Raw genomic sequence first — 15,272 nt, forward strand, 5'->3', positions numbered from 1 at the left:
CCTCCATTTCTTCTCACAAGGCGTCAGTGAAATCTGTATCAAAACCAAGACTAAGTCACTGAATCTATGAAAATATGACTTTCCTTCAAGTTAAAATGATCATTTGGAAGAATAAGCTTTGATGAAATTTATTAGTTGTTTCTGCTCTGGGGATCTGATTCTGTGGGACAAATTTGAGAAACAACAGGAATATCCTAAACTTCAGAATAAAAACATCAGAAACACCCTATACCTGAGAATAAAATAGAGAACATACTAACTACTACTACTGTTATAGATGCCTCCTGAAAATGCTATGATGAAGATGAATTTCACCAAAAAGTCAGACTCTCACTTCATTCTTTCCGGGAACAGTTACACTTAAACCTCTGAAAGATATCAGATGGAAACGAGTGCAGAGTCAATGAGTAAGACTTTTACATAAAAAGTATACTACCTTCATATGACACCCACTGTTTAGTGACATGCTTAGCTGCATGCTACAGAGTAGCAAAGCTTTGACATTATTTGACTATGGACTATGAGGTAGAATTTGCCAAATTTCAGCATACAAAATCATTACAGAAAATACAGGTAGAGTCGTAGACAGCTTGAAATGCAAGCCAAAGTAGGTGAGTGTTGGAGATGTTTGGCTCAAATCCTCCCCCATGTCTTGATTGTGCATGTTGCAATTAAGTTGCAATGATGATCAGTGAGCTTCTAAAGCAATATGTACCACAGCCTAAGTTGGAATCAGACGTTTGAGGTTCTCCCACAGACCATGCTGACTTTGAGTTTAATGAAAAGACCATGAGAGTCATGGATATTTCTCTGTCTCAAGATAGAGAAATAATTATTTTGGAGTCAGCTAGAAAGCTGGAGAAAATTTCTGAGTGGTTGATAATTGTATATAGAGCAAGAACAGGAGCAACAAGAATCAAAAAAATTAGACATATTCTAGATGTGTCCAAGAATAACTAACAATCAGAAGATTCTGCCTTTGAAATAAGAAACAAGATAAAATAGGCACATATGAAGTATGGACACATTCGTTTTAGGGGATATATGTGGTTAGATAGTCTACTTCTAAATAATTCAAAGTTCTCAACTGCGAGTCATATTGTGATAACAAAACTAATTTTCACTAAAACTGAAGCCTAGCATGCATTAATAATCAAAAGACTTAATGATTAATTAAACTTTAAGAAAAGTAAAATCTAGGATTGAAACCATTAAAAAGGTGAGCTTAACAAGTAAGCCTCTCTAACTACTGCCTGGGATAGATGCAGAATGTACTGAAAAGTGGGTTAAGGAAGGGCAGGAGTCTATATAACATATCAGTAGATATGAACAGAAGTAACTTTCCATGTAGCAAAACTCAAGCCCACATCCTGGTGGTACAGGGAAATCCATAGGAATCAATGAAACTGTCATATCACCTAATATTAGAAAAGGAAATGATGATAAAATGACATCACTATTAAAGGAAATCTGTAAGCATAAATAACACAGAGAAAGTCTTAAAATATCTTTAATAAGACCATAAAACTGAATGAATGTTATCCAGGAAACAAAAAGTTAAGACATAGCTCACAAAATGTCATTATTACCAACTGGTAAGTATAAGACATATCTAAAGGTATGAAAAATATAAAAATATATGTAAATATAAATAGATTCTAAAAGAAAGCAGAAAGGAACACTGAGCAATGTTGTACAAGATTGCCCAGAAAGCCCCGGAGACATTCCTGAGGTGAGGCAAAAGAAAAAAATCCAAGTAAGCAATCATGTAATATATATGATCATGGGGATAAGAATACACCTGCAACCAGGGTCAAAGGTGAAAGCCTAGCAATTAGAAAATTTTACCATGATCTTTCTGAAGGACATTATTTGCTTTATATTTTAAATGCACATTCAAATCTAGGTATGTTACATATGTGATCTCTGAAAACAAATTGACAAGCAAATGTAGATGACTCATCTCTACTGAACAGTATCCATCTACAAATTCTAAAAGTAACCCAGAGGTGAGACCTTGAGTTAGTAGATCAATGTACATATGCTTTTAAACTGCCACAGTTCTAAACGGTTTGAAATTTGCCAGAGAGATTTTTCCACAACCGCTCGTGAACGAAAGTTCCTTTCACAATGAAGTCAAATGCCAGCGAAAAGCATTAGACAAATGTTGGTTGAGCCAAGCCAGAAAGAGTTAGGTGAAGAGCAGAGAAGGGTTGGGTAAAGGGAAGAAGACACCGCACTACTATCAGAAATCTACGGTCTCTTAATGAACATACTGGTGGTTTGGAGCAATGACTCAAGAGGTTCAACCTGATGTTAAGCCTGACAGCCAAGATTTGATCAATGGGATCCACATAGTGGAAGGAGAAAACCAACTCCATCAAATTGTCCACTGGTTTATGGTAGTGCAGACTGACACACAGAATAAATAAATAAAGTGTAAAAATAGGGCAAACTAATATAACTGAGAAAAAGATTCAAGGAGAATCTATTTAGCTGCTAAATAATAACAATGAATAATATTTCAGTGTTCTCACTACAATTCTAACCAGTCCTGGGTATTTCCCATGTAGTTGCTCAATATTCTTGGCTTTCTTGTCCCTCAGAGTTTTCCTGGGGTTCAAAAGAGTTAACAAATAAGAGTAATTAACAGAATGTTGAGGCAAACCCACAGGTACCAGTGCAGGAATGGTAGACTCTGAAACAAGAGAGTATCCCTGAACAAGGAAACATGACAGTTTTAGGCAGTTTTCAAAAGCTGCAAGTACGGTTATGGTCACAAAGCAAGAACAAATTAAATGTAGCTCCTTCCTATTTGAAAAATAAAAGCATTCACCAAATGTCATTTTTCAAGAACAAGATATTGATGAAAAATGATGCTGCAGATGGCTATGTAACCATAACAGAGATACAGTAGTTGAATATTGAATAATGCAAAAATTAATGATAAGTTATTAAAATAAAATAATACATCAAAAGATATATGGAAACTATGATCCCAGCTCGTTTGTGTGTATATGTTTGTGTGCATGTGTGTGTGTCTTTGGTTGAAAGAAAGCTGGGAATGCTAGATAATAACATTATTAATAAGATTCTCTGGTATTTAATATCTGTTTAATTTATCCATTGCTTCCTTGTATTCCTTTGTGTTTTCCCACTTTTCTACAATGAACACATTAATTTATAACGAAATTTCTAAAGCAACAAGTCATTTTTAAAGCATATCAGAGAAAATTGTAGCTTCACTCATTCTAAGAACATAAATACATGAGCATTGCTTCTGAATGCAATGGGAAGTACTTCAAAGTTCCTTCAGTGTTGCCAAGGTTTATTTAACAATATTTTCTCACCATATATTATACAAGAACAGAACTAAACAGATGGTCTTCGTCAGGAATCCAGCAATCGAGGAAAGCTCTCCTCGCTGTACCTACTTGTCATACACTGTGTGGTATATATTATCCACGTGCACGCACATACTCATTAACTCTTTATCACCTCATCAAGATGTATACTATACCACACACAGGACCTTTATGTTAATATCATCCCACAGAACACATAAGGATATGTGCCCAAAAGATGACAGCATACAGGCACTCCATCATATTATATAAGCTTGTGGACATTAAACACTATATTCTTGGAGCTGAAGAGATGGTTCAGAAGTTAGAAGCATTTTCTGCTCTTGCAGAAGACCCAAGTTCAGTTCCTTCCTTCTACATGGTAGGTCATAACCATCCACAACTCCTGTTTCAAGGGGTATGTTGCCCTCTTCTGGCCTCTGAACACAATAGGCACACATATGGTTCACGTATACAAGCTCTGGAAAACATTCATACACATAAAAATAATGAAATATTTGAGAACAATAAAAAGATAGTCTTGGTTTACATATGTGTTTTATGCAAAAAAATACTTCGGAGTTTGTAATAAAAAAGAAAGCCAGGGGAGAATTTGACTCGGTATTCTGTATGCAAATGGTATCCGGGCACCAAATTTGTCCTGCAGGCTCTGCATTTCCTTCATGTCACTTCCTTCCTGTGCTAATCAAAGACCCTTTATTCCTTTAAGGATCAAGCACAAATGGTTCAGTCTTGCATCCAAGGTTCACTCTGTTTCTGGAAGCTTCTTTGGCAATCCTTAGCAACATAAGTCCTTAACTCCGTGCAGGCTGGAATCTGTGCTACAGTTTAAAAAGATCAGAGTAATATTCTTTTGTATATTCCTGTCACTGCCCCATGAAAATAGCCCTCGCTTTGTCCCTCTGTCCCACCACCAGGATCTGCTCCATGTCCAGGATACAGCCCCATCATTTATTTTTCTCTCAACATATTTTCAAAATCAGTCTATGTTACAATTTATCACTTTGCATTTATTGATGTTCAAGAAAAGATCAGAATATTGACCACTCACAAATTTATTAGTATGTACTTAGTGTCCACGTCTATATATTATCACACAAATCAGCAATAACGTGTGCCGGGAAGAGCTGGTGCTGTAATTTTTGTGACTAAATAGGTTATGTTACCAGGTAGTCATTACATAAAAAGTCAGTTTGTTTTTAATCTGGACACACACACACACACACACACACACACACACACACAAAGTCAGCAAGATAATATTCTCCTTAAAATGATTTGTAAGGAATTGGCTTTGTCTGTACATACTAGAATATAATGAAAGTGCATTGCTTTTAGACTAGTATTTAATTCCATTGCTTTGCTAATTAAGAATAGACTTCTCCCCAGTCAGTAAAATCATAGAGTCATCTTCTATTGGAATGAAAACGCATCTCACAGATTATTTCCAGAATCAGAGAATGACTTGTCCAAGGTCACACAGGTGGATCACCAGAGACATTCTTCTGTTTAATTCTGTAAGCCTTTCCCATGTAAACTATTGGTTACATTAGAAGCATAGCACAAAACAACATGCCTAGGTCTTGAGACAGGAGCTAGGGCTTCACGTCAATGCCTCTTTAACTTGCTTTACATCTCTGCCCTTAGCTGTTGCAAGGAAGTACAGTACTCACATAAGACTTTGAAAACTCTTGGGTTAAGGTTAGAGTTGGGGGAGATGAAATATCCATGCACAGTCATTTTCAATTGTAAACTCAGTTGTAAAAATGGATCCTCTGCCTAACCTTCTCTGTCTGAGATCTCTCAACCACACCCTGAGGATTCTGCCTCAGTCTCCTCACTGTGTTCAGTCTATATCAGTGGCTAAACACTTCTTCCAAACACCCCACTCCCCATATCTAATAAAAGCCTCTGAGCAGGCCTTCTCCCCTGTCAAACTCATTCTTTTCCTACAAGGCAACTTGAAAAGTTTCTAGGAACATACAGTTCATGTGGCAAATCCCTGCTTTAACTCTCTAATGCCTTTATGTATATTTCTACATTAGAAGAAGCCACATATGTCTCTACTACTCCTTTGGGTTCCACAGGCATAGGCATACCACCCTCCTCTAGGCTTGCCTTCTGTCATTACTTTCTCCATTGGACTTTTCCCTCCTTCAATTCCTTAGATTTCTGGAATATGGTATTCTCTGTAATACAATGAAGCCTTGGTAGGTCTCCTTTTTGCTGTTATAGCTCTGTCTAGGCTTCCTTCTACATATATAACTCTCAAGTATCATTCAAACTCTAATTATGCATCAGTTGACTATGGGAATACTTTCTTAACTCTATAGAGTAAGTTAAATTTACCAAAGGCATGTAGTCATGGTACCCTAAACTCTCCCTCATTATATTTCATTATAATGGTAATTAATTTATTATCTTTGAGTGCCTGTCTCCCTTGCTGTAAGGTTTATAAGAGTGTTTACTTGAGGACTAATAAATATTTATAGATGGAAGGAAAAGAGCCAGAAAGGAAGTATATTAGTTATTATTTTTGCATATCCACCCACTTTTCTGTAATCTGTACTTTGTTTATATCCAAACTAAATGATATAACTACCTACTTTTTATATGGCTCACATCATAAACACAAAAATAACATTTAGGCCCACAGAATGCCCACTCTCCTTCCTCCTCAGCACAAACCACATCAATGCCTAATGGGAAAAATAGGAAATTAAAATTTCAGTGACAAAACCGTCATCGTTAGTGAGATCAACTTTCAGTCTGCATCTGATATGCTACCAAAGCTTTGCTTAGGTCGCTGGGATTCATCTTATCCTACCACATGAGGTAAAAGCAGCCTTAGGCAGGTTCTTGCTCATCTTATGCAGACAGAAGGTGATGAGGAGGAAACTGGTATGGACAGGCATTGTTCATATCAGATATGATCCAGCCAAAACAACCTAAAATCTTCACGCCAAAACAACTAATATGGGCTTCTTCCAAGCTACGAATGTTGACCCCTAGAAGTAGGCTACAGTTTCCTGTCCACTGTGGGAGTATGTATTATCTTTTAAAGGAGAGAAATGGAGGCAGGTACCTGCATTAAATAAGACATGCATATACAGTATTCTTGCTTCCTTGCTCATTTGTCTCAAAAACTAAGTTGCACTGTTAACTTAAATGCACTCAATCCTACACTTGAAATAAGACTAAAATGTGACCCAATAAAAGCTTTCTAAAGACATCTCCTTAATATCATTACTATTTCAATGGAAGCCTGTCATTATTTATACATGTCAACAATGTTAGCATATTTTAATTCCTTTATTGTTGGCCTGACCTTGTTTCTTTCTGTAATGAGAAAGGAGGAACCTCATGGAAGGGAAGAGATAGAGGTTATTTGAGTAGCAGAGTTCTGGTCCGCTGCCACCTCAGCGAGATTTATTAATCTTGGAGATTCTCAGTCTCATTTACTAAACAACAGTGATTCACACAGAGTTACATAGCCACAGTTGCAAAGTTAATTGAAATCTAGATCCCCTAGCAGTTCTTCCTTCCTTCAGCAATTTCTCAGTACTGCAAGCTAAAATATTAGGTGAAATTGTTGTAGGCTTATGGAAAATGGAAACAAAGGTGGTGAGCATGGAATCAAAAGTGGACATGTGGTTTTTTTTCGTGTTTTGGCTTCAGCACTTTCAGCAAAGTATGAAAGCAAAGCAGCTTATGTAACCCTATATCAATAGTGCTTCTCTCCTTAGCATTAAATTAGCACAAGGAGTTCAATATGGCTCTCACCCAAGTGCAGAGAAAGGTCGGGAGAAAAAAAGAATGGAGGAAGAGAGAAAGAGATAGATGTGAACACACATAAAGTCTGTTCAGAATGTTGCAAAAAGCCAGATAATTCCTTTTAGTTTAACTCATTATCTTCTCTACAGAAGCAAATAATGCTTCACAATATGCAAATAAAGCATCCTGACACAAGGCAAACACTATTAACCAAACTAATCAGGAAAGTGAGTCTCACATGAGATTACTACCTCTATTCTACCTCAGAACAATGAATTCAAAAGCAAGCAAAGGTGTCATTCTTAAGCTAGTCCCTTGTCCTTTCCATATGGCCAACTTTTCTACTTATTATTCATACTAATGTTGTTGATGTTGACAGATAGATGTTCTCAAGTGTTGGGATAACAAAAAGGAAACTCCCAAAAGAATTCAAGAACAATGGAGGAGTAATATGTGAAAATGAACATAACATATGAAAACATTTATTTATTCATTAATGCAAAAATGTCATGTAGGATAAATGTAGTAAAGAAAATATACTGTGGAGGAAAAATATCTTATTGTGCAAACACTTTCATGTAATGAAAGACAAGTTAGCTTCCAGATCTGCTCAGAACTGTGTAAAATGATTCACAGACTTCTAGTGTAGACATTTATCAAATGAAAGAATTCCTAAGGTAATATTGACAATTGCTTTACTTATAGGTTCTTATTTATCTTTGTACTTTCATACAATATTTGCAAATGACACCCACATTTTCAGTACTCAGAGTGATAATATGGGCCACAAAATTTTTGTAATGAATTGTCATCACTAAATCTATGAAAAGGTGTCTTCAACTACCTAAAAACACTGAGAGAGAAAACAACCCTCTGGGACAATGGCTAAACTTTTCTCAATGGCTAAAAATAAACTGTATTATTTTTAATTAAATAGTTCAAATATTTTCTTGAAATTCAAACTTGATAGAAAACATGGATTGTGTTTTTTTGTCTAACTTAAGCAGATGGACTTTGTATCTCTGCAGTAAATGTTCATTGGGTTGGTTCTAGGATATTCTTGGTGATAGTATTAATATCAACATCTACATCAAGCATAATGGTGCATCTGGGTACAGTGCTTAATCTCTATATTACCATTTAATTGCCTAAGTTCCTTCAACATTTGATATAGTACCTACCATTAAGACACCATGCAACTTCAACTTTTTTTTTTATTTTATTTTCCAGTTTAAATTTAGATAAGAAACGAGGTTGCTTCACAAGTCAGTTCCAGGTCCCTCTCCCATTCCTTCCCCTCCTCCTGTGCCCTCCCCCCACCCCCCCACTATCCCCTCATTTCCCCAGGGAGGGTGAGGCCCTCCATGGGGGTGTGCATAGTCTGTCATTTCGATCAGCCACTAGCAACTTCAACTTTTAAAACATATTTCTTGTAGGCTAACCTTGTATGAAGAAGTTATCACAAATCTGCAGAAGGGCCTCACCATTGCAATTATAAGGAAAATGAGGTCATCAGCACCATTATGTTCATGAGGCAGGCCCATGGAAACAATCATGGGAACACACTACTGGTGTCTGTAGGAATACTTCACATCGTGGGCATGTCTGTAGCTCCCAAACTAAGCAGCTGGTGTGAGGCTCCCTGGGGGTTGATTGTACTGTCTGTGATGCAGTGGAAGCATACTCTCCTCTTCTCCTGGCCACTAAACAATCCAAATCTGGCTTCAGGCAGAAGCCAAGGCGACCTTCATGCCCAGATGAACCAAAGATAGGGGTGGGGTGGGCCAAGTGGATTTCATCTCCTCTACAGTCCTCAAAGGGCACACAGCTACTGCCATTCCAGATGCCAAACGGAGAAGAGAGCCAACCCCAGAGCACAGCACTGGCTGCTCTTTGGTTCTGAATCTGGAGCATGAGAAAGAAGGGACAGTTGCCAGATGACAAGGAGACCCAGCCAGATCTGAGCTAATGAAACAGGGGCCTCAAAATAAACCAATCACAAAGTGGACAGTCCAGAATAGGGTGGGTTTTGTTGGCTCTTTTGTTTTTTTCTGCATTCAAAAAAAATCTCAGTTGAACTGTTTCTTCTTGCTTCCTTAAGGTTACAGTCAAATGAGGAGGCAGCAGTACAATCACAAACTTTTAGGATTTCCTTTGAAGATCTTAGACACTTTGCAACGTATGTGTCATTTGTACCATGTACAGTAAACCGACTATCAAGACAAACACAGCTAGGCACTATGTAATCTTACTAGCTTGTCAATGCTTCCATGTTAGAAACTGCCCCTGCCAATATAAGAAGAAGAATGTGTGGATGAAGCATATCACACTTTCTGAAAGTACTGTGGAGCATTTAGAGAAATCACAAGACAACCTGTTGTTGGTTTTTCTCATATGTAAATATATCTTGACAAAAATATAATGGATAACTTATTTAAAAATAATGACAGTGATCATACATGAGCACTGTGAACCAGAACACAGCTATTTCTGAGACCTTACCAATATATGTCAAATCTGCCTGTGGCTACAGAGTAATAACCTAACTTTGCAGTCTCTGTCTACTGGGGCTAATCCAAATTATAGAGTAAATATCCAGAAAATATAGTGTGAGACATGTTCAACATTTTGAACAAATAGAATCTAATAAAATGAACACCAATAACAACATTCATTTGTGAATCCATGAAGGTAATCATGAGAAACAGCAGAAATAACCTGCCGGAGATGGAGCTGATATAAAAAGGGGCACACACTCTGATACCGTGTGTGTCTGTGTCTGTGTCTGTGTGTGGGTGGGTGGTGTGGTGTGTGTGTGTGTGTGTGTGTGTGTGTGTGTGTGTGTGTGTGTGGTGTGTCTGTGTGTCTGTGTCTGTGTGCTGCATCATCGTGCACTTGTACTGGGTTGAAGTCATAGAGCATTTTCTCTGACAGCCTTTCCCAGAATTTCTAAGATGACAGAAGGAAAGAGTGTGTATGACAAGTGGTTGTAGTGAGCCTTTTTCTCACTCCCATCTGGCTGCATGACCTTCTTGCCATATACAGTCTATAATTCAAAACTACCACTACCTGTTTCTTACCACCCATCAGGGGATTTTAGTGCTTGATTACTGGGTCCACTTCCCATGAGTCACTGGATTCTGTTTAGTGACCCTTGAAAACTACCCATTTGAAAATGATATTCTCAGCCAGAAAAACTACTTTGCACAGATAATGCTACTGTGTATTAGTAACTTCGTGGTATAGGCAGCAATGGTCTTATGAAGAAGACTAGGGATATGCCTTTTTGGTGGAAAGACCTTCTGGAATATAATGATCTGGTTTCATGTTCCACCTGACCTCACCATCCTTCATGAGTGCCATGTGACATCAGCTCGGCATTTTGTTCTGTTTTCACTCATGAAACCCAATGACTGTGTGATGAATATTCCACAGCTTTATTCAAACTTAAGAGAAACATGAAATGACTTGCTGTTTTATCTAAAGAGCTAAATTCCTAGTTAAATGGAAGAAGGATAAAAAGATGCCCCTCAGCTGCTGACATAATACAATCACATTGTTGCTAAAGTCTCAATGTAAAATAAATAGTAAGTAAATAAAAGGCTGAATTGCAACATCAGAAATCATAGATAAAGTATTGACAGAATGGGAGAGAGGACAGAAACAGAAAATAAAATGTAAAAATTCAGTTTTCAATGATAGGTTGGGATACTATTTTTCATGCAGGCATATTTAGTGAAAGAAGCATGTATCACAAGACCTAACAATTCAGATAAGAAAGGAAGGGGTCAGTGAGTTCTAAGAGGAAGTTTGTAGAACCTGTAACTTGCAATTGTGCTATGGGTGAGTTCCAGCTGTCAGTCTATCTGTATTTCAAAAGGGAACTTGGACATTGTATTTAATTACTTTCAATGCTTGCTTCAACTAGTAAACAGCCAGGAGTCTATTTTCATTTCCTTTGGCAAGAGGGCTGGGTAGCCACACAACATATCCTCTAGCAATGAAAAATGAAAGCCACAAATGTAGCAATCAGCTGTCAGAAGAAAATCAAGGAGGGATTGCCATTCTGGTCATTTCATGGTGAGTATTCATGAGAGAAGCTCGTGTGTGTGTGTGTGTGTGTGTGTGTGTGTGTGTGTGTGTGTGTGTGTAAATGAGAAGCCTTGCATGTTCAGTATTGACAGAAATGTAAGCAGTACAGGTCCTAATGATAGCAGGGTGTCTGAGCATGAAGGGGTAGTGGAATCATCAATGGTAGAGTGAAATAGCAGAGTCTCAATGGCTAATTGTGCAAGACTCCTAACAGCGGTTGGAGGGGTGAGATAGAGGAACACAAACAACAATATATTCTTATTTTGGAATGATTCTGAGGACTTTGGATTCCAAGCTTTAAGTGAGATGCAAAGAGTATGTATGTGTTTGCATTTTTAACCTTTGTGAATTCTTTTCACAATCTCCCCCAGACGCAGAACCAAGACATTTTCAAAGTAAACAGCCAGTACTAGCTATTCAGTGCCCCAGGCATAAAACACACTGACCATTCAGGGGTCAGTTATTAATCCGTGAATTCTCAAGTGCATATTGCATATTCTCTCTCTCTCTCTCTCTCTCTCTCTCTCTCTCTCTCTCTCTCTCTCTCTCTCTCTCTCTGACACATTTCCTTCTCCCCTTCACTCACACCCCCCACATCTAGGGACAGAAGAATCTTAGAAGAATCTTGTAGGGGTTGTTCTGTCTATAAATGCAAGTGCCAGGTGGCAAGCAGCTACCCAGCAGCCTCCTAAAGTTAATGCCAATTCCCTCTTGGAAGAGCAGGAATGCAGGGGTATCAGCATCGTGGACTCAGGGACAGCAAATACCAAGGCAGCGCTTGGAGTTTACAGAGGAGCAACCCCAGTGTCCCTGCCACTGCCTCCCACTAGCACCACCACCACAGCCAACACACACACACACACACACACACACACACACACACACACACACACACACACACACACAAGCATAGGCAATCACACACGCGCCTCTCTGCCCCCAGCCCGCACAGGCCAGCGCTGTATCGGCCACCGCTAGCACAAATATTGCAGCAAGTCTGCAGGCTCCTGCTCGCCTCAGGACCTAGCTTGGACCAGCACAGCGGGAAGAAGCACATCCCCAGACTTGTCAATAAGCTGGTTTCTGTGTAGACCCAGAGAGCAGCTGACCCCACCGGGCATCCCGGAGCCAGAGCCAGCAAGAAGGGGCGCGCGCGGGGTCGCTGCAGGCTCCCCCTACCTTGCAATGAGAAGAGGGACAGGAAGAACCCCAGCACCCAGACGCTGTGCAGCCAGTAGGTCCTCATGATGCCGCTTGCTCTAGCCGTCTGACCTCACTCCTGCTCTCTCTAATAAAACGCGTTGCTCGCTTCCCTCGGTTTCCCTCAGGGCTCTTCGGGCTCTGTGACCCGCACGGACCAGGCTCCTGCAAATCCCAGCACAGCCTCGCTCTCCTCTCCCAGAGCGCGAGCCCAGGTCCTGAAGGATGCTCGCAGCCCGAGCCTGGTGTCAACACAGCGAGCCTCGTTCTTCCTCCAGCTCTCCCGCTCTCTTCTTTCCTACCCTCCTCTCCCTCACTCCCCTGCAGCTCCAACTAAATGAGACTGTACTTAAACAAGCAAGCGCCTTATAGGACCCGGAGCCCAGCAGAAAGGGCCCCACTACTGCCATCTAGTGTGCACAGCCTGGCAGCGCAGCGGCCCTGGGTTTGCTTGTGTGCTCGAGGTCTGTCCAATGCAGCCAAAGTCCTCTTTCATCTCAGCAAACACAGGTGAAAAACCCTTGTCTTCATAAGACCTTGACTTGACCTTGTAGCCCCATACATTTGACTTTCTCCCTAGCACGAGGAAAATCTTGAATCTCATTATCCACGGGTCTATCTATGCTGTGTCTCCCATTCTCTCTGACGTCTCCCTTCTTACCCCAAGGACTGCATGAGAGCCTCCTCCAAATGTCACAGTGACCTCCACCTTGAGATTCCAGTGGCCATCTGAAGCCGCGTCCTATCCAATTGGCATGCTGCATTACACAGTATTCCCAAAGTTCTATAGATGATTTTCAGTCACTAGGTCAAAAAATTCTGACATGACTAACCTTAGCTACCTTAACACTCAGAAGATCCCCTTCTTGATCTCTCTTGCTTAGGTCGTCTGTCCTCTTGCTTTAATTCCGTTAATTTGACGTTATTTGGAGAGAAAAAGCATCTATTATGGATTATCCAAGAAGGAAAATCAACCCAACTCTTCTTGCAAGCACTCAGAATGAACTCCCAGCCGGGTGCCAAGCATCTCCAAGGAAATGAATGACTCAGGAACACCTGCTCCTGAGAGCAGAGGCCAGAGAGATGTCCTCCAAGTCACAGGAATGCAGAATGCAGGGAAGCTGGATTGTACATCTGCTCCTGTGGTTTCCACTGACTGGAGACCCTAACAAAGTCAGAAAACTTCTAAATTTCATTTAATCACCAATGAAATTAAATATTTGCATTACGTGATCTTGATGTTTGTGGCGTGTAATATTTCTGCCATACTACTGACCTTGACATTTGCAGCACATAGCACCAATCTAGGTTCTTGACTGTGGCTGGTGGAATTCTTTGCAGTTACTTAGTAGTTGTAAAACCCAAGACCTTCATCAGCCACTGCAAAATACCCACTGTGGGAGCAAAATTGCCTATGTGGACAATCTCTGCTCTATGCCTACTGCTATTTTTTTTGGCAACTCTTCTATCCTAGTTAGGGTGTTTAGAGATGTGGAAAAAAATGTCTAAAGCAATTTGAGGAAGAAAGCTCAAAACCCATCAACCAGGAACTCATTGTAGGAACTAAAGGAAGGATTCTGGCAGATCAGAGATAGACACAGTGGCTTTGGAAGCATGCTGCTTATTAGCATACTCCTCAAGCTCAGTGTGCTTCTTTATCTTATCCAGGACTACATGCTCAGGGCTCAGAAAACCCACAGTGGGTTCTCCCCCATCAATCATCAACTAAGAAAATTCCCAAGAGGCTTGCCCACTGGTCATTCTGATGAGGGCATTTTTCCAGTTGTGGTTCCCTCTTTCCAAATGTCCCTAACTTGTGTGAATCTGACATAAACTAGCCAGCACAATTGAACCCATGTCATCTTGACACAAAGCACATCACTATTCAATAACAAACTTCCCTTTCTTTGCCTACCCCCAAGATCCTTTGTTAATGTCAATATCACAATAGGAAACATTACAAATCAAAAGTTCCACAGGGTTTAAATCCAAACACCTGGAAAATTCAGTCTCTTTAAAATATATAAAGTCCCTTTCAGAGTAAAATCTTTAAAATACTCAAATCTTCCCCAAACCATGAAAAATCCTTTCAAATAGTCAAGGCATCTTTAAAATTTCAAAGTTATTACCTGGAGGTTCCTGATAAATATTTTTTTAAAAAATTAAAAAATAGTTAAATACTTTCTTTTCACTTCTTGGTTTTAAATTTTAAAATAGTGTGGCCTCACTTTCCTCCTTTATTCTCTTTCCTTCATCACTTCCCTGCTTGCCTCGTTCTAGCCCCCCTTCCACGAGGTCCTCCAGTTCAAACTGATAACCTCTTTATTCCAAGGGGATATTAGGATACAGTCAGAATCAGATCAAAGCAAAGTTAAAGTCTAGCGCAGTAAGTGTCACTCTTCTGGCACTCAGGATCTTCTAGGCTCCCGAAGCATTGCCATAGTTCACATAGTGGGCTTCATCATCTCAGGCTGGCTTCACTTCGCATCTGCCTTGGAGGTCATCCCATAGTACTAGCACCTCCAAAATGCTGGGATCTCACATCCAACTGAGTTGCATCTCCTGGGTTCTCTTTGGGAACTATGTCCCTGTTGCATCATGCCAAGCCTCAACTTCTCTCCATGATATCTTCAATCCTGTGACTCAAACTACAATGGAGGCCGCACCTTCATTAATGGCCTACTCTGGCCTCTCATAGAGATGAGACTCGGTTGTTCTCCATGACCCCATTCATGCCTTCAAAGCAGTACCCTGTGGAAGACTCTAACACATCACCAAATTTGGCTGTCAGCACAGTGCACAGTCATTGTCCCCTCTGGTCCTCAACTTACGTGTGCTGAC

The 15,272-nt window shown here is 39.9% G+C and overlaps 1 protein-coding gene and 1 long non-coding RNA gene across 3 annotated transcripts in view; one reads left to right on the top strand and one right to left on the bottom strand.

Annotated features, from left to right (window-relative positions):
- Positions 1–12,772, bottom strand: part of LOC101835248 (limbic system associated membrane protein) — a 2,091,329-nt gene extending 2,078,557 nt beyond the window's left edge. The window contains exon 1 of one of the 2 annotated variants that reach the window (XM_040750272.1): positions 12,411–12,772. In XM_040750272.1, the coding sequence (XP_040606206.1) occupies positions 12,411–12,477 (67 nt within the window). In that variant the 5' untranslated portion in view covers positions 12,478–12,772. The remainder of the gene's footprint in view (positions 1–12,410) is intronic. The other variant, XM_040750274.1, reaches the window with a different exon arrangement.
- LOC106021241 lies at positions 10,673–13,664 on the top strand. Its single transcript, XR_001196565.3, has 2 exons — positions 10,673–11,219; positions 13,316–13,664. It is a non-coding gene; the product is annotated as an uncharacterized LOC106021241 (long non-coding RNA).
- Positions 13,665–15,272: the final 1,608 nt, after the last annotated feature.

Source organism: Mesocricetus auratus, unplaced genomic scaffold, assembly GCF_017639785.1.
Source record: "Mesocricetus auratus isolate SY011 unplaced genomic scaffold, BCM_Maur_2.0 Super-Scaffold_100008, whole genome shotgun sequence".
Lineage (NCBI taxonomy): Eukaryota > Metazoa > Chordata > Mammalia > Rodentia > Cricetidae > Mesocricetus > Mesocricetus auratus.